Source organism: Pan paniscus, chromosome 13, assembly GCF_029289425.2.
Source record: "Pan paniscus chromosome 13, NHGRI_mPanPan1-v2.0_pri, whole genome shotgun sequence".
NCBI lineage: Eukaryota > Metazoa > Chordata > Mammalia > Primates > Hominidae > Pan > Pan paniscus.
In genome coordinates this window covers 132,801,109-132,819,128 of record NC_073262.2, presented here as the reverse complement: position 1 = coordinate 132,819,128, position 18,020 = coordinate 132,801,109, and the positions used below count along the sequence as shown (strand labels likewise).

Here is an 18,020-nt window from a genome sequence, read left to right as displayed (position 1 = left end):
GGGTTTGTCATAAATAGCTCTTATTATTTTGAGATATGTTCCATCAATACCTAGTTTATTGAGAGTTTTTAACATGAAGGGATGTAGAATTTTATCAAAGGCCTTTTCTGCATCTATCAAGATAATCATGTGGTTTTTGTCTTGGTTCTGTTTATGTGATGGATTATGCTTATTGATTTATGTACGTTGAACCAACCTTGCATCTCAGAGATGAAACCGACTTGATCATGGTGAATAAGTTTTTTGATGTGCTGCTGGATTCGGCTTGCCATTATTTTATTGAGGATTTTCGTATCGATGTTCATCAGAGATATTGGCCTGAAATTTTCTTTTTTTTGTCGTGTCTCTTCCCAGTTTTGGTATCAGGATGATGCTGGCTTCATAAAATGAGTTAAGGAGGAGTTCCCTCCTTTTCAATTGTTTGGAATAGTTTCAGAAGTAATGGTACCAGCTCCTCTTTGTATTTCTGGTAGAATTCAGCTGTGAATCCATCTGGTCCTGGGTTTTGTGTTGTTGGTAGGCTATTAATTACTGCCTCAATTTCAGAGTTTGTTATTGGTCTATTCAGGGATTCAACTTCTTCCTGGTTTAGTCTTGGTAGGGTGTATGTGTCCAGGAATTTATCCATTTCTTCTAGATTTTCTAGTTCATTTGTGTAGAGGTGTTTATAGTATTCTCTGATGGTAGTTTGTATTTCTGTGGGATCAGTGATGATATTCCCTCTTATCATTTTTATTCTGTCTATTTGATTCTTCTCTCTCTTCTTTATTAATATGGCTAGTGATCTATTTTGTTAATTTTTTCAAAAAATCAGCTCCTGGATTTGTTGATTTTTTGAGGGTTTTTTGTGTCTCTATCTCCTTCAATTTTTCTCTAATCTTACTTATTTCTTGTCTTCTGCTAGCTTTTGGATTAGCTTGCTCTTGCCTCTCTAGCTCTTTTAATTGTGATGTTAGGGTGTCCATTTGAGATCTTTCTAGCTTCCTGATGTGGGCATTTAGTGCTACAAGTTTTCCTCTTAACACTGCTTTAGCTGTGTCCCAGAGATTCTGGTATATTGTCTCTACATTCTTCACAGAATTAGAAAAAAAAACTATTTTAAATTTCATATGGAATCAAAGAATATCCCATATAGCTAGGACAATCCTAAGCAAAAAGAACAAAACTGGATGCATCCCACTACCTGACTTCAAACAATACGACAAGGCTACAGTAACCAAAACAGCATGGTACCAGTACCAAAACAGACATATAGACCATGGAGCAGAACAGAGACCTCAGAAATTACATGACACATCTACAACCATCTGTTCTTCAACAAACCTGACAAAAACAAGCAATGGCAAAAGGATTCCCCATTTAATAAATGGTGCCAGGAAAACTGGCTATCCATATGCAGAAAACTGAAACTGGACCCCTTCATCACATCTTATACAAAAAATAACTCAAGATGGATTAAAGATTTAAATGTAAAACCCAAAACCATAAAAACCCTAGAAGAAAACTGAAGCAATATCATTCAAGACATAGGCATGGGCAAAGTCTTCATGATAAAAAAGCCAAAAGCTATTACAACAAAAGCCAAAATTGACAAATGGGAATTAATTAAACTAAACAGCTACTGCACAGCAAAAGAAACTAGAAATAGAGTGAACAGGCAACCTACAGAATGGGAGAAAAATTTTGCAATCCACCCATCTGATAAAGGTTTAATATCCAGAATTTACAAGGAACTTAAACATATTTACAAGAAAAAAACAAACAACCCCATCAAAAAATGGGCAAAGGATGTGAACAGACACTTCTCAAAAAAAAAAAAATTTACATAGCCAACAAACATATGGAAAAACGCTCAACATCACTGATCATCAGAGAAATGCAAATCAAAACTGCAATGAGAGACCGTCTCATGCCAGTCAGAATGACAATTATTAAGAAGTCAGAAAATAATACATGCTGGTGAGGCTATGGAGAAATAGGAATACTTTTACACTGTTGGTGGGAGTGTAAATTAGTTCAACCATTGTGGAAGACAGTGTGGTGATTCCTCAAGGATGTAGAACCAGAAATACCATTTGACACAGCAATCCCATTACTGGGTATATATCCAAAGGAATATAAATCATTCTACTGTAAAGACACATGCACATGTATGTTTATCGCAGCAGTATTTACAATAGCAAAGACGTGGAACCAACCCAGATGCTGGATAAAGAATCCAGCATTTAGACTGGATAAAGAATATGTGGTACATATACATCATGGAACACTAGGCAGCCATAAAAAGTAATGAGATCGTGTCCTTTGCAGGTACATGGATGAAGCTGGAACCCATCATCCTTAGCAAAGTAACACAGGAACAGAAAACCAAACACCGCATGTTCTCACTCATAAGTGGGAGTTGATCGTTGAGAACACATGGACACAGAGAGGGGAACAACACACACCAAGGCCTGTTGGGATGTGGGTGGTGAGGGGAGGGAACTTAGAGGATGGGTCAATAGGTGCAGCAAGCCACCATGGCACATGTATACCTATGTAAGAAACCTGCACGTTCTGCACATGTATCCCATTTTGGGGGCGTTTTAGAAGAAAAAAAATTGAAATTATATTAAGTATCTCCTCAGACCACAGTGGAATAAAACTAGAAATCAACTCCAAAAGGAACTTTCAAAACCATAACAAATAAATGGAAATTAAATAATCTGCTCCTGAATGATTTATGGGTTAACACTGAAATTAAGATGGAAATTAGAAAATTATTTGAAATGAATGGTAACAGTGACATAAATTATCAAAACTTCTAGGATACAGCAAAAGCAGTGCTTTTAAGAGGAAAGTTCATAGCACTAAATGCCTACATCAAAAAGTCTGAAAGATCACAAATTGACAACCTAATGTCATGCCTCAAGGAACTAGAGAAACCCAAAGCTAGCAGAAAAAAAGAAAGATGAGAGCAGAATGAAATAAAATTGAAAGAAAAAATAAAAAAGATCAATTAAACAAAAAGCTGGTTCTTTGAAAAGATAAACAATATTGATAGAACATTAGCCAGAGTAACCAAAAAAAGAGAGAAGTTTCAAATAAACTCAACTAGAAATGAAACTGGAGACATTACAACTGACACCACAGAAATACAAAAGATCATTCAGGACTACTATGAACACCTCTATGCACAAAAACTAGAAAAATCTAGAGGAAATAAATAAATTCCTGAAGACATACACCCCTCCTAGATTAAATTGGGAATAAATAGAAACCATGAACAGACCAATAACAAACAGTGAGATTGAATCCAGCAGCCCATCAAAAATATAATACACCATGATCAAGTGGATTTAATCCCAGGGATTTAGGGATGGTTTAACACATGCAAGTCAATAATGTGGTACATCACAAAAACAGAATTAAAAACCATAGATCATTTCAATAGATGCAGAAAAAACATTTGATAAAATCCAGCATCCCTTTAGATAAAGATCCTCAATAAACTAGGCATAGAAGGGGCTTACCTCAAAGTTATAAAAGTCATATATGACAAACCCACAGCCAATGTGATACTAAATGGGAAAAAATCTAATGCATTCCCCCGGAGAACTGGAACAAGACAAGGATGCCCACCTTCACCACTTCTATTCAACATAGTACTAGAAGTCCTAGCCAGAACAATCAGAAAAGAGAAAGAAATAAATGACATCCAAATTGGAAAAGAAATCAAAGTATCACTGTTCCCTGATTTTATGATCATATACCTAGGTTCCCTGATTTTATGATCATATACCTAGAAAACCCTAAAGACTCCTTCAGAAGACTCCTAGATTTGATAAATGAATCCAGTAAAGTCTCAGGTTACAAAATCAAATGTACACAAATTAGCACTGCTATACACCTACAGTGACCAAGCTGAGAATCAAATCAAGAACTCAATCCCTTTTAAAACAACTTCAACAAAATAAAATAAAATACCTAGGAATATACTTATCCAAGGAGATGAAAGATTTCTACAGGGAGAACTACAAAACACTGCTGAAAGAAATCATAGATAACACAAACATATAGAAACACATCCCATGTTCATGGATTGGAAGAATCAATATGAAAATGATCACACTGCCCAAGGCAATCTACAGATTGAATGCAATTCTTATCAAATACCAACATCATTTTTCACAGAACTAGAAAAAAAATCTTAAAATTCATATGGAACCAAAAAAGAGCCTGCAAAGCCAAAGCAATCCTAAGCAAAAAGAACAAATCTGGAGGCATCACATTACCAGACTTAAAATTATACTACAAGGCTATAGTTACCAAAACAGCATGATACTGTTATAAAAGTAGATACATCGACCAATGGAACAGAATAGAGAACTCAGAAATAAAGCCAAATACTTAAAACCAACTGATCTTTGACAAAGCATACAAAAACATAAATTGGGGAAATGACACCGTGTTTAATAAATGGTGCTGGGAAAACTGGTTAGCCACATGTAAAAGAATAAAACTGGATCCCTATTTCCCACCTTATACAAAAATTAACTCAAGATGGATCAAAAATTTAAACCTAAGACCTGAAACCAGAAAAATTCTATAAGAAAACCTAGGAAAAACTCTTCTGGACATTGGCCTAGGCAAAGAATTCATGACTGAGAACCCAAAAGCAAATGCAACAAAAACAAAAATAAATAAATGGGACTTAATTAAACTGAAATGCTTCTTCGTAGCAAAGGAAATAAACATCAGAGTAAACAGACAACCCACAGAATGGGAGAAAATATTTGCAAATTATGCATCCAGTGAAGAATTAATATCCAGCATCTACAAGAAACTCAAACATTATAGAAAAAAATCCCACAAAAAGTGGGCAAATGACATAAATAGACATATTTCAAAAGAAGATATTCAAATGGCCAAGAAACATCTGAAAAAATGCTCAATGTCACTAATCATCAGGGAAATGAAGATTAAAACCACAATGAGATACCACCTTACTCCTGCAAGAATGGCCATTATTAAGAAGTCAAAAAAAAATAGATGTTAACATGGACGTGGTGAAAAGGGAATGTTTATACACTGCTGGTGGGAGTGCAAATTAGTACAACCTCTATGGAAAACAGTATGGAGATTTCTTAAATAACTAAAAGTAGATCTACCATTCCATCCAGCAACCCCACTACTAGGTATCAACCCAAAGGAAAATAAGTCATTATATCAAGAAGACACCTACACACATGTTTATTGCTGCATAATTCACAATTGTAAAGATAGGGAACCAACCTCAGTGCCCATTGACCAATGAATGTGTAAAGAAAATGTAGTATATATACACCATGGTGTATTACTCAGCCATAAAAAAAGAATGAAATAATGTCTTTTGCAGCAACTTAAATGGAGCTGGAGGCCATTATTCTAAGTGAGGTAATGGAATGGAAAACCAAATACTGTATGTTCTCACTTATAAGTGGGAGCTAAGATACTAGTACTCAAAGGCATACAGAGTGATATAACGGATTATGGAGACTCAGAAAGGGGAGGGAGGGAGGAGGGGGAATAAAAACCTATGTATTGGGTACAATGTACACTACTCAGATGAAGAGTGCACTAAAGTCTTAGATTTTGCCATTATATAATTCATCCATTTAACCAAAAACCACTTGTACCCCAAAAGCTATTGAAATAAAAACAAATTAAAAAGAAAAATACATTTAATATTTTCAAAACTTTAGTGCCTATTAAACATTCATTCAGCAGTGGAGTGTAAGGTGTGGGCCAGGTATCTGTCCTAGGTCCTGGGAACTCAGCAGTGAGCAAGACAGACACAAATCCCTACACTAGTGGAGCTTGCATTCTAATTGATACACCTGTAATTACTAAACAAAATGAGGACTTGAAAAAGAGAAATAGAAGGAAGTATTATGAGTCTGGGGGAGAAGAAAGATACACACAAGAAAAGAGAGAATTATAGAGAAATGGCAAGATAACTCCTGAAAGGGTAGGGGCTGGGAACATGAGAAGGGAGCTCACTAAACTATTCACAAGTCTATTTGGTCCAGGGGCAGCCTCACCTGGGCATGGCATCCAAGAGAAGCTCCAAGTGGTGGATAAGGTGACTCAAAGGAAAGACGACTCAACCTGGAACTCAGAGGTCATGATGAGGGTCCAAAAGGCAAGAACTAAATGTGCCCGAAAGTCCAGATCGAAAGGTAAGGCTAATGATGGAATCTGCTATTTGAATAGCTCAATGTAGGAGGGCCTCTTGGAGCAGTACAGGGTCAGACAGATATGTAAAGTCAATAGAAGGAGGGAGACGTACAGACAAGAGGGTCATGAAGACAGAGCACGGATCTGTTGATGTGATGGTGGTTGTTGGAAGAAGTGTTCTCAGGGTGCAGTTCACCTTGGCTTTGCCATGTGGATTTACATGACTACTCCCCAGTGTCTGCTGTTTTCATTTCTGTTGTTAGAGTCACCACTATTCTATTGAGTTTGGGAGACTCCTTTCTGGTTCTGGCCAACCCAGTCTTGGAAGTGGCACCAATCCTCAAAGTGGACACATTTGCAGGATTGTTTTTTAATGTTTCATTTCTAGAAGTGAAGTTGCTTGGTCAAGTCTGCATTTTTAAGTTAGGACATATTTGTTGTCAAATTGCCTAAATTGTCTGTTTATACTCCCATTACATCATACAGACACCCTTTCCCTCCACTTTCACCAACACTAGAAATAACAAGATGTGTCTATGATGACGGCCAAAGGTGAAGGGTAATGTTCCACCGGTGTTTCCCTTTGAATTTCTTTTCACTTGGCAGGTGATCAAACATGCTGTGGTAGCTTGTGTTACGGTTCTCCAGTGTTCCAGTGCCCCACCTCCTCAGAAGTCCACAGCCCTGCCTGTGGACTCAGGAATGCCCATGTGATAACTTAGCGAAAGAAATGTGGACCCAAGTTAGAGAGCCACTTTCAGGCCAAGGCTTTAAGAGCCCCTTTGTCTTCTTTCTCTCTGCCCAAGACCAGGGATGTTCTAGACAGAGGCTGCTCTGTCTGCAGGAGCCATGAGTGTCAGTGATGTAGGGCTGAGCTTCGTCTAATTTATGATGAACAAACAGCATGAGAGAGAAGTAAACCTTTGCCATTGTAAACCAGAGCTTGGCAAATTTTTTCCAAAAAGGACCAGAAAATGCAACTATTCGACTCTGCCTTTGTAGCGTGACAGCAGCCAGAGGCAAATACGTAAACAAATGGGCATGGCTGTATTCCAATAAAACTTTATTTACATAAACAGGCAGTAGGCCAATTTGGCCCTTAGACCATAGTTTGCTGACACCTGTAATAAACCACTGAGATTTGGGAGGATCGTGAAGTACCACAGCATTACCTAGCCTATCGTTACCAATTTACCTGTTTTTTAAATAAATTTGACATTGGAATTTTTTCTTTTGAGGGTCATCTGTTTGAATTTGCCCATTTTTCTATAAGACTGGCCATTGTTTTTGTTAAATCTGTTAGGGAAATTAACCTTTTGTTATAATTATTACAGTTTTTCTGATTTGGTTTCTGTCTTTGAACTTAAGCTTTTGGTTGTGGAGCCATTTGCTTAGTTAGATAGACAAATCAGTTTACCTTTAGCAGTATGGTTTATGCCAGAGTTTCTCAATCTTGGCATTATTGACATTTTGGACTGAATAATTCTTTGCTTTGGAGGCTGTCGTGTGTGTCATGGGATGTTTAGCGACATCTCTGGCCTCTACCCATTAGATGCCAGTAGCACCTGCTTCCCAGTCCTGACAAACAAATAGATTTCCAAACATTGCCAGATATCCCCTGAGAGCAAAATCACCCAGTGTTAACCACTGCTTTATGCCCATTACTTCCTCCTTAAAAAGCCCTTCCTATGTGATATTTATAAGGCCATACAGTAGCCCCCCTTTATAAGCAGTTTTTTGATCCATGATTTCAGTTACCTGAAGTCAACTGCAGTTTGAAGATATTAAATGGAAAGTTCCAGAAATAAACAACTTATAAGTTAAAAATGATGCGCTGTTCTGAGTAGCGTGACAAAGTCTTGCACCATCCTGCTGTATCCCACTCGGGGATGCAAATCATCCCTTGGTCCAGTGTGTCCTGCTGTATACGCAGCCCACCCATCAGTCACTTAGTAGCTGTCTTGGTTATCAGATTGAAGAAACATAGTATCTGCAGGGGTGGGCACTACCCATGGTTTCAGGCATCCACTGGAGGGCTTGAAACAAATGCCGTGTGGATAAGGGGGGACTCCTGTACATCCCTTTATTCTAGTATTTGTAGTAAATGTATTGACATATATTAATTAGTGGAAATTTGGCTTCTGTAGTATTTTTAGCCTTTCTGCCTATTAACATGAGCTTGCTGTATTTCCTTAGTCAATGCTACAAGGAAGTCTTTTCATGAGGACTCATATGTAACTTGTCTCTCCAAACTGGTAGAAAAACAGGAAAAAATGCTTGAAGATTGTTAACCTATGAGGCTTATAAATCTATGTTTGTAGCTATAAGTGATTCTTAATTCTGTGTTTAGAAAAGAAAAAGGAGAAAGATATCTGTTCAAGCTCAAAAAGGAGATTTCAGAAAAATATTCACCGAAGAGGTAAGCAAGCAAGCCACAGCGCCTCCCCACTGGGCTCCTCAGAGCCCTGGCCTCTGCTGGAAGCTCCACCCGCCCTCTCCTTCTTCTCTCTCCCTTCTCCTCCAAAGTTGTTCTCCACCGTCATGGGTACCAGCTGAATTGGGTGCATCAGGAGTGCTGCCACCCTAACCCACCCCCTTGTGCATGGTGGCCATTTCCATACTTGGAAGGATTCTTTAACACAGAGCTATACAAAGACCCAAAAATGATTAAGGATGATCACTAAACCTTTAAGTCAAATTCTAAAATGAACTTCTATGTCTTCCATTCTAGGAATTAAAGGAAACCCTTATTCAAGCACAGCCTAACAGTGTTCTCGTTCCTTTTCCTGTGTTGGTTGGGACCCTGGGCTTGCTTCAGCCTCTCTGCACCCTCGGCCCTCTTTGCGTCTCTGTCCTCTCCCTCCCACTCCTCTTCTTGCATTTATTTTTCTTCTGCTTTTATACCTCGCTTCTTCAGCATCATTTCTTGTCACCCTCTCTTCCTTTTTTAGGCGCCAGCCACACTGGCCCTTTTTATTCATTATCAAAGTATAATAGGTGCTACCCAAGGTGGGGTCCCCAGACTGGTGCCATCTACAAGCATGTTGGTTGGCAGGTCTACGAGAATAAGGAGCTTGTAAACCAACTGTGATGCTAAACACCCTGTTTTCACAGCAAGATTCCTCAGTGGAGACAGCAGTGCATTGATTCTGATCAAGCCCCTGTCGCATCGTAGGCTGGAGCACTGAGTAGCACTGGTGTATGTGCTTGCAGAAAATGGCATGTATCCTAAGAGTACAGCTTGATGGATTCACACACACAGAAAATGCACCCGCACACCCAGCACACAGTCAAGACACAGGATGTCACCAACACCCATAAACCACCCCTACCCGTGTCTCTAGGGTCACACCAGCCTGATTCCTCACAGCATAGGTCATCAGATACTGAATGCTCCCACCTCGTTCCTGCTCAGGGCCTCCTCACATGGGCCTCCCAGCTCACCCACCCAACCCCAAAGTGAATCCCCCTATCCTCCTCCCTTTCTTTGCTATACACCCTCAGACCTCACCTTTTTAAAAAATATTTAAGTTCCAGGATACATGTGCAGGATGTGCAGGCTTGTTACATAGGTAAATGTGTGCCATGGTGGTTTGCTGCACCTATCAACCCATCCCCTAGGTATTAAGCCCAACATGCATTAGCTATTTATCCTGATGCTCTCCCTCCTGCTCCCCTGATAGGCCCCAATGTGTGCTGTTCTCCTCCCTGTGTCCATGTGTTCTCATTGTTTAACTCCCACTTATAAGTGAGAACATGTGGTGTTTAGTTTTCCGTTCCTGCATTAGTTTGCTGAGGATAATGGCTTCCAGCTCTAATCATGCCCCTGCAAAGGACATGACCTTGTTCCTTTTTATGGCTGCATAGTATTCCATGGTGTATATGTACCACATATTCTTTATCCAGTCTATAATTGATGGATATTTAGGTTGAGCCCATGTCTTTGCTATTGTGAATAGTGCTGCGGTGAACATACACATGCAGGTATATTTATAATAGAATGATTTATATTCCTTTGGGTGTATACCCAGTAATGGGATTGCTTGCTGAGTCAAATGGTATTTCTGGTTCTAGGTCTTTGAGGAATTGCTTCGAGGTCTTTCACAACGGTTAAACTAATTTACATTCCCACCAATAGTATAAAAGTGTTCCTATTTCTCCATAGCCTTGCCAGCATCTGTTGTTTCTTAACTTTTTAATAATCACCATTCTGACTGGCGTGAGATGGTATCTCATTGTGGTTTTGATTTGCAGCTCTCTAATGCTCAGTGGAGAGAGTGGAGTGGAGCTCTAATGTGGAGCTTTTTTTCATATCTTTATTGGCCGCATAAATGTCTTCTTTTGAGAAGTGTCTGTTCATGTCCTTTGCCCACTTTTTAAAGGTGTTGTTTTTTTCTTGTAAATTTGTTTAAGTTCCTTGTAAATTCTGGACATTAGACCTTTGCCCTCAGGCCTCACCTTAAACGTCACTTCCACAGGGAAGCATTCTCTCTTCCAGCAGGTAGGGGTGGGTCTCCCTGACATGCCCTTGTGGAGACCTGCATTTTGTCTTCATGGCACTTAACTGTGATGAATGATCTGTGCACAGCCTGTTCACTGCGTGAAAGTCACGTGAGGTCAGTAAGTGGATGGGCCTTGTGTGTTGCTGTATGTCCAGCTCCCCATGCCTCACACAGCTGGTACTTCTTCAAGTATGAATACCAGTATCTGGGCCTATCTGATGCATGTGTGTGAGTTAGAAAAAGGTGCCCCTTCCTCAATTCACTACCTCATCTGTCAGAGCCAATTCTTGAAACCAAACCCTTTTCTGCCTTCTGCTGGAAGATTGTGGTACTAAGCAGGTAAACTGATTCTGTTTCTAATATGAATTAGAGCACCCCTTAAAGGTGGAGTCCTTGCTCAGGGCACAACCCATACAACTTCATGCAGTGGTCCTGATAACCATATAAATGTGTACATTACTTCACAGTTGGCAAAGCACTTTGATCTACATTTTGCCATTTAATTACCATAATAAGTGAGTGTTATCAGCCCATTTTACAGATTCAATTAAAGGGCAAAAGACTTGAATGAGCTAAAATCAACCTATGTGTTCCAATTTCAAGCCCTTTTTCCTTTACACTAAAAATGTAAATGAACCTAGAAAGCACCTACTCTCAAACACTGGTGGAGGCAGGAGCCCCGGCAAACGTTGACAGTTGTCCCTCAGCATCAGTTTCTTCTCCCTTCTGCACTGTCTGTAACTTCTCATTAAATGCAGAGTATCTGTGTTGTTGTTGCTTGTATGATGTGCAGTCTCGTGGCATTTCTGATGATGTGGAAAGAGCGCTAGATACTGGGTCTGGCATGTGTAAATTCCAGTGCCAGCTCCACCTCATGTAATATGGTGACCACCGGCAATTCTCTCTCCACATCTGACCCCAAGTCCCTCATCTATAAAATGAGGACAGTCATTGCCTTCTCTTTCTTACACATTGTTATGCAGATAGATGACACAGTGCATCTGCTGCTCTTACTGTTTCCTTGACTATCACTTTTCCTCCCACCGCCCCATCTCCACCCCCAATCATCCCCTCCCCAGACCCCTCATGTATACATCATAGAGCTCCCAAATCACTCCCCAGGCCTGTGGTCTTTCCATGCATAATTTCCACCTTGTGCTCCTTCCTCATGTTCTGTAGGAATTCCTGGAGTTGGTCTTCTGGATTATGAATTCGTTTTTTACCATGCCGCTATTCCTCATCTCGATTAGGCTTTTCTTCTTAGTTTTCTCCACCTTGCTTTTCCTTTCCCTGAGCTCTCTGTTCTCTAATTGCTTGCTTTTCACAGCAGGCTCCTCATTGTTTGCTCATGCTTCCTAATGGAGACCTAAACTCACCACTGCTGCAGCTCACCTTTCAAACAAGCCAGCTGCCGTTAGAGAGCCCCAAGCATCCCCCACCGGGTTCCTGGGGCTGCAGGGTTCCATCCTTCAAGGCCTGGTTGGTAAGATGAGTAGGTGAGGCTGAGCCAGACTTAGCACTATTAGGAACAGGCTGCCCTCAGGCATAGGACAGTTGGCTTTGGAAGTCCTCGGGTCTAAAGGCCCCACCTCACTTGATGGCCTGCCTCCACTGGGTAAGGAAGGGACTGATGTTTGTCCTCATGACTCTGCACATCAGCTTGCTACCCGTGGCCCCCAAAGCCACCCCCTGCTCCCTCATCTGCTTGTGAATGTGTTTGGGACATTTGTGTTCCCTAAAGCTATATTCACCACAGGGAATTAGAGAAGACATTTCTGTGGAGACAGAGAACTGTAGAAGGGAAGGTCCCCAGAGCTCTGCTAATCTCCCTCAAGGTTTGCAATAGTTGTCCAGAGTCACCTGGAGCTCTGCCTTTCCCTCACATTAGGAACCTGCGGCAGCAAATTTCCCACTCAAATTTGATAACAGTAATGCACGCTTAGGTAATCCTTCTAGTAAGTTGCAGAGCCAGGATTACAAGCCCCTCCCACCCCCACCCCTCCCTGCCCCCCAGTCTGGCTCCCAAGGCCACGCTCTCATCTGCTGTTCCATATTTACTGAGTTGAGTCTACAGACAAATGGTGGAGCTGGCCACTCCATGCAAGAGGGCTGGCTGTTGAAACAAAGTTTTTCCCACTGTAAGTTCCCACACCCCCCCTACCCTCCACCACCATGCCTAGCCTTGCTGCCAGCCCCTGCTCCTCTGAGGCCAGGCATCCTGTAGGGTTCTGTCAGGGGGATCACATCCTCACTTCTCAGGGTCCCTCCTCTCTCAGTCTCACTCTATCTGCCTTGTGTCTTTCCAGAGAAATCAATGGCTTCTTCGCCACTGATACTGTTCCTTCCTCTTTCCATCAATGCTCTTGTTTTGCCATTTGTTTTCCTTTAGCTCTTTCAATAACTGTTTGAGGCAAGGGAGAGAGTTGGACCAGGTGTTCTCCTAGATTCATTTTAGGTGTAACATCCTCTGTAACTCAACATAAGACATGGACAGCCCCTTCATTTCTCCCCAGAGAAACAGCCCCTGCTGTCTCTCTTTAATGAATTCACCCATAGTGAGGTTGGAGGGGAAGGCAGCAGGAATTGCTGAGATTTATTTTAAACCCTCTTGCAACTGCTTCTCCTGAATCTAAACTCTGGATTTCTACCCAGGGGTTCTGAGTTGCCAGACTGCTCCATGAGCAACTGGGAAATTAGTTCAAAGCTCTCCAGGGTTTTCTTTTATTCATCGAGGAAGAAGCAGGGAAGCAATAAAATGAAAAGAAACAGCAAATAATTAAGACTGACACCATCCCCTCAGTGCCAGCCACCTCACTCACCCAAGTCTTCATTTGAGTCAGGAAATAAGATTATAAATGAAGATTTTTTTTTCCTCTGGCAACATGAATGCAAAGAAACATTTCCATCAGCACAGAGAGATCAGCAGGATGCTTATAGAATAGAAGACTATTCAGTGACAGCCAATTCACTTGCAAATTAAGACACATTCACTGAAGATGCCGTATATGTTCCACTAAAATGTTTTTTTTTTTTTGATATAGTGTTGGTGGCAGTGGTGGTTTGTTGCAGGCCACTGTGTACACATAGCTTATCTGTCACTCGAGATGAAAGAGTTCCTGCAAACTAACCAGAGAACGTTCCCCAATACCCTGTACATTATTGGAATTCATGGAGGGGAGAATTCAAAAGGAAGATGGAGTGAAGACTGAATAATACAAAACTGTTCTCTTCTACTTTAAGGAAAACCCAAAAGTGACACTGTGGATTTTCACTGTTCTAAGCTCCCCGTGACCTGTGGTGAGGCGAAAGGGATTTTATATAAGAAGAAAATGAAACACGGTGAGTTCCTTGGTCTTCTGCTCTTTGGAATCCCTAGATGAAGGACTCACTAGAAGGGAGGAAAATACCCGTGTGTGTAATTGATCAGGAAATGGACCCTGCTAGCTAGACTGCAGAAGAAACGCTTCTTAGGAAGGAATTTCCAAACTCTTCCACATCATGGTATTTCTGGCAATCAGACCCTCCACTCCCACCTGGAAGTCACCCATGGGCCCTGCTGTACTGACAGCCATGTCCTTGCTGCATGTAGGCACTACACGAATGCAAATTCTGTCCCACCCCCTCACCACTCAGTCAGGCTTTAGGGCTGGCTTCAGTCCAAGAGAAGAGGCCCGCAGACTCCCCTGCTACTCCTTCCACCTCACAGAGGAAGTCTCTCTTGACCTGGAAAGGTAGAAGGCCACAATTAGGATGAAGAGGTTCAGGGTGAATTCACAGAGGATGGGGGTAGATCCAAGAATGGGCTTTTTCTTACAGGATCCTCAGTGAAGTGCATTCGGAATGAGGATGGAACTTGGTTAACACCAAATGAATTTGAAGTCGAAGGAAAAGGAAGAAATGCAAAGAACTGGAAACGGAATATACGTTGTGAAGGAACGACCCTAGGAGAGCTGCTGAAGGTATTATAATGACGGGACAGATAGGTGACAGGTTTAAATCCTTGAAGGAGAAGTGGAGCTTTAAGAGCAGAAATGTGAAGAGCTCCCGTTAGGATTCAACAGCATGATTTATAAGGAGTTAAATGTTCATAGAAAAAAAATTGTGGGTGACAAAGTTAGGAGCACAGATTGTTCCTGATGGTGGAGAACTTTAAATGCAAGTAAAGGAGTACAGGAACTTTAAGTGCCGGCAAAGGGCTTTGAGGTGAAGAGAGATGTAAGAACCTAAAAAGAAACTAGCTGAAGACAGATGCCTGCAACCACTCTCCTGCATCCTCTACCTGACATCTACTCAAGGCCCAGCTCATCTGGCCCCCCTGCAGCATTTCCAGGCTGCCCAGTCCGTGGTCTGTCTCTCCGCTGCATGTCCACAGCACACTATTCCTGTCCTGAGAACAACTAGTGTCTATGATGACAGGACCCAACACAAGGCCCCTCTCAGCAACACTCAAGAAATTATCACTAGGATGAAATCCTAAAGATTTTAATCTAGAGAGGGAGAAATGGAAGGAGAAAGGAATGGATGGGAAAGGGTAAGAAAGAAGAACTAGGGTCGTGGGTTTGAGTGACAGGGGAAAAAGTGATTTTATCACTAAGTGAGGTCCAGAAGAAAAACTGACTGGGGGAGGGAGCTAATTTTTCTTTTTGACTTCTTGGGTTTGAGATCCAGTGTGATGTCTGGGTACAGACATTCACTAGGAAGTGGGAAGGCCAGTATCTACAAAAGAAAAACCTCCAGAATAACCTCATTCATTGACTCCTTCTGTCTTTCAGAGTGGACTTTTGCTCTGTCCTCCAAGAATAAATCTCAAGAGAGAGTTAAATAGCAAGTGAATTTCTACTACCCTCTCAGTCACCATGTTGCAGACTTTCCCTGTCTGGAGGCTCACCTTAGAGCTTCTGAGTTTCCAAGCTCTGAGTCACCTCCACATTTGGGCATGGCATCTTCAAAACAATTAATTTGCATAGTTAATTTGGGATGGGGAAGCAAATGACTCTAAAATAAAAATTAAATGAAAAAGCTCATCATGTCCATGTGTTTTAGAAAAAGATCTGGATATTTGGATGGCTATAAACCAAAGGTGTCAGAAATAAAATGCTCTAAGCCTAGGCAACATAGCAAGACCCCATCTCTAACAAATTTTTTTTTAATCAACTAGGAATGGTGGTGTGCACCTGTAGTCCCAGCTAAGGCTGAGGTAGGAGGATTGCTTGAGCCCAGGAGTTCAAGACCAGCCTGAGTGATATAGTGAGACTCTATTGCTATACAGAGCGATGTAATCCCAGCACTTTGGGAGACCAAGGTGGGTGGATCCCTTGAGCCCAGGAGTTTGAGACCAGCCTGGGCAACAGGACAAAACCCCTTCTTTACAAAACATACAAAAATTAGCCAGGCATGGTGGCATGCACCTGTAGTCCCAGCTACTCAGGAGGCTGAGGGGGGAGGATCACTTGAGCTCTGGAGGCGGAGGTTGCAGTGAGGCGAGATCATGCCACTGCACTCCAGCTGGGGCAACAGAGCAAGACCCTGTCTCAAAAAAAAAAAAAAAAAGAATGCTGCAGCATGAAAAGCAAAAAAAAAAGGCATTGAAATAGACAAGAACAGTATATGAAAGGACAAGAGGATCATCCATGATTGCATACTGAGTATTGCTGAATCCTCCATGCTTCTTATTGGTAGCACCAGGATGGAATGACGCCTTTGAACTGAGCTTTGTCTCTACAGGGCATCCCTACAGCTGGAAATGGCAGTCATCTATTGGCTGCACTAACTCCCCCTCCTCAACCTCCTCTACTTGCTTAGATGTGTTCTCCAGACACATCAGTTCCACTCATGAGCTTCCCGTTAGTTGTGAACTTCCAGCAGAGACAATGGTGCCTCCCCCATCTTGCCCTGGAGGCTGGCCTGACCAGGCTGGATTCATTCAAAGTTTAAGGCACTGGTCTCCCAATGCCATCTATTATATAAATCATCTTTCCCATGCTGATCTGAAATACCCTGAGAATCAGGGGTGCTCAGTGTAACATCATAATAGCAAAAAATTAGGGACGAACACAAGTTCTATCAGTATTGCAGAATAAACTGATACAGCTACAGAATGGTTTTTTTTTTAAACTTTTCTTGTAGAATATTAGACCTTTGATATAGATATTTGTTTAAATACATGGATTCATAAGTATGGAGTTATCCTTCAATCAATGGAAAGCCACCAAATGGTTTTGTGGTCAGGAGAGCTTCAGGACACTTAATGCTAGTTGTGACGTGTGGGGAAGGAACCCATTGTTGCTTATGTGAACGTGTAGGTAGGTCTATGAGTGAAAAAATAGCCAAAAGAATCAACTGCACTTATTTTGAGATGAGATCACAGGGACATATGCCTTCTGTATTACACCTTTATGTACAATTGGAATTACTATAATGACCATTTGTTACTTTTGCAACCAGAAAAAAAAAAAATCTTTAAAATCCAGATCATTAATTAATAGCCCCAACATGGTAATACCCTCTAACTCTCCTAATGCCACATGTCAGCACATAATAGCCAGGGGCATGCTTGACCCAGCCTCTCAGTCCCACCTTCCAGGGCCAGGTCGGGAGAATAAGATGAAGGTTTACCCGACTGAGAATGAGCCAGTGCGGGCCTTGCCCTCAGCCCCATCATCCAGTGTCACTGCTGCTCGGCAGCATGTCCGTCTGTCTCCACTGCAGTCTCACTTATGTATGTGTACAACAAAGAGACCGACGCTGGTACTCCCAAAATGTGTTTTGTGGTTGCCCTGCAGCGTGCTGCCTCCATGAGCCACACATGATGGGCAGCTGGTGTAAAGAGCCACAGACTTGGCCTGTGAGAGCCTCCATCTCCAGAAGGGCTTGGATGCAGCCAGCAGTTGCCACTCTATCAGCATATAGTGTAAGGCTGAGGAGAACAGCTTTTGGGGTTTTGTTTTTCTTTGTATCAGAAGCCCATGGCCATCATGGGTGGTCCAGAGATGCCAGGAGGCATGAGAGGAGGTTGCCAAAGCTTCCACAGTGAATGAGACTCAGGAGGGCACTAATGTCTGCTGTATTGCAATTTGACAGATTCTAGAACCTTTTGTTAGAAGGGGCCCCATTCAAAGTGGGCTTATTTTGCAAGTAACAGCATAAATGGGCTTACCTAAAATCTACAAATGAAGGATGTGTTTCCTTGAACTCAAGAGGCCTGAAGGATGCTGGGAGGTTTATTAGAACACTGTGAGTACTCAGAGGGTCAATAATTATTTTTTGACAGTGTCAGGGATGGAGCATCCCTCGACTGACCAGATAATGGCCAGAAATTGG

General features: G+C 41.6%; 1 protein-coding gene across 8 annotated transcripts in view; it reads left to right on the top strand.

Moving 5' to 3' along the window:
* Positions 1 to 18,020, top strand: part of SP110 (SP110 nuclear body protein) — a 54,719-nt gene that overhangs the window by 27,979 nt on the left and 8,720 nt on the right. For 5 of the 8 annotated variants that reach the window (XM_003821851.6, XM_063595585.1, XM_008975328.4 and 2 more), the window contains 4 exons: positions 6,051 to 6,200; positions 8,549 to 8,617; positions 13,941 to 14,039; positions 14,517 to 14,659. In XM_003821851.6, coding sequence (XP_003821899.2) covers positions 6,051 to 6,200; positions 8,549 to 8,617; positions 13,941 to 14,039; positions 14,517 to 14,659 — 461 coding nt within the window. Of the gene's footprint in view, positions 1 to 6,050; positions 6,201 to 8,548; positions 8,618 to 13,940; positions 14,040 to 14,516; positions 14,660 to 15,472; positions 15,725 to 18,020 lie in introns of those variants that run through there. The other 3 variants (XM_034955341.3, XM_008975329.4, XM_063595584.1) reach the window with 1 other exon arrangement.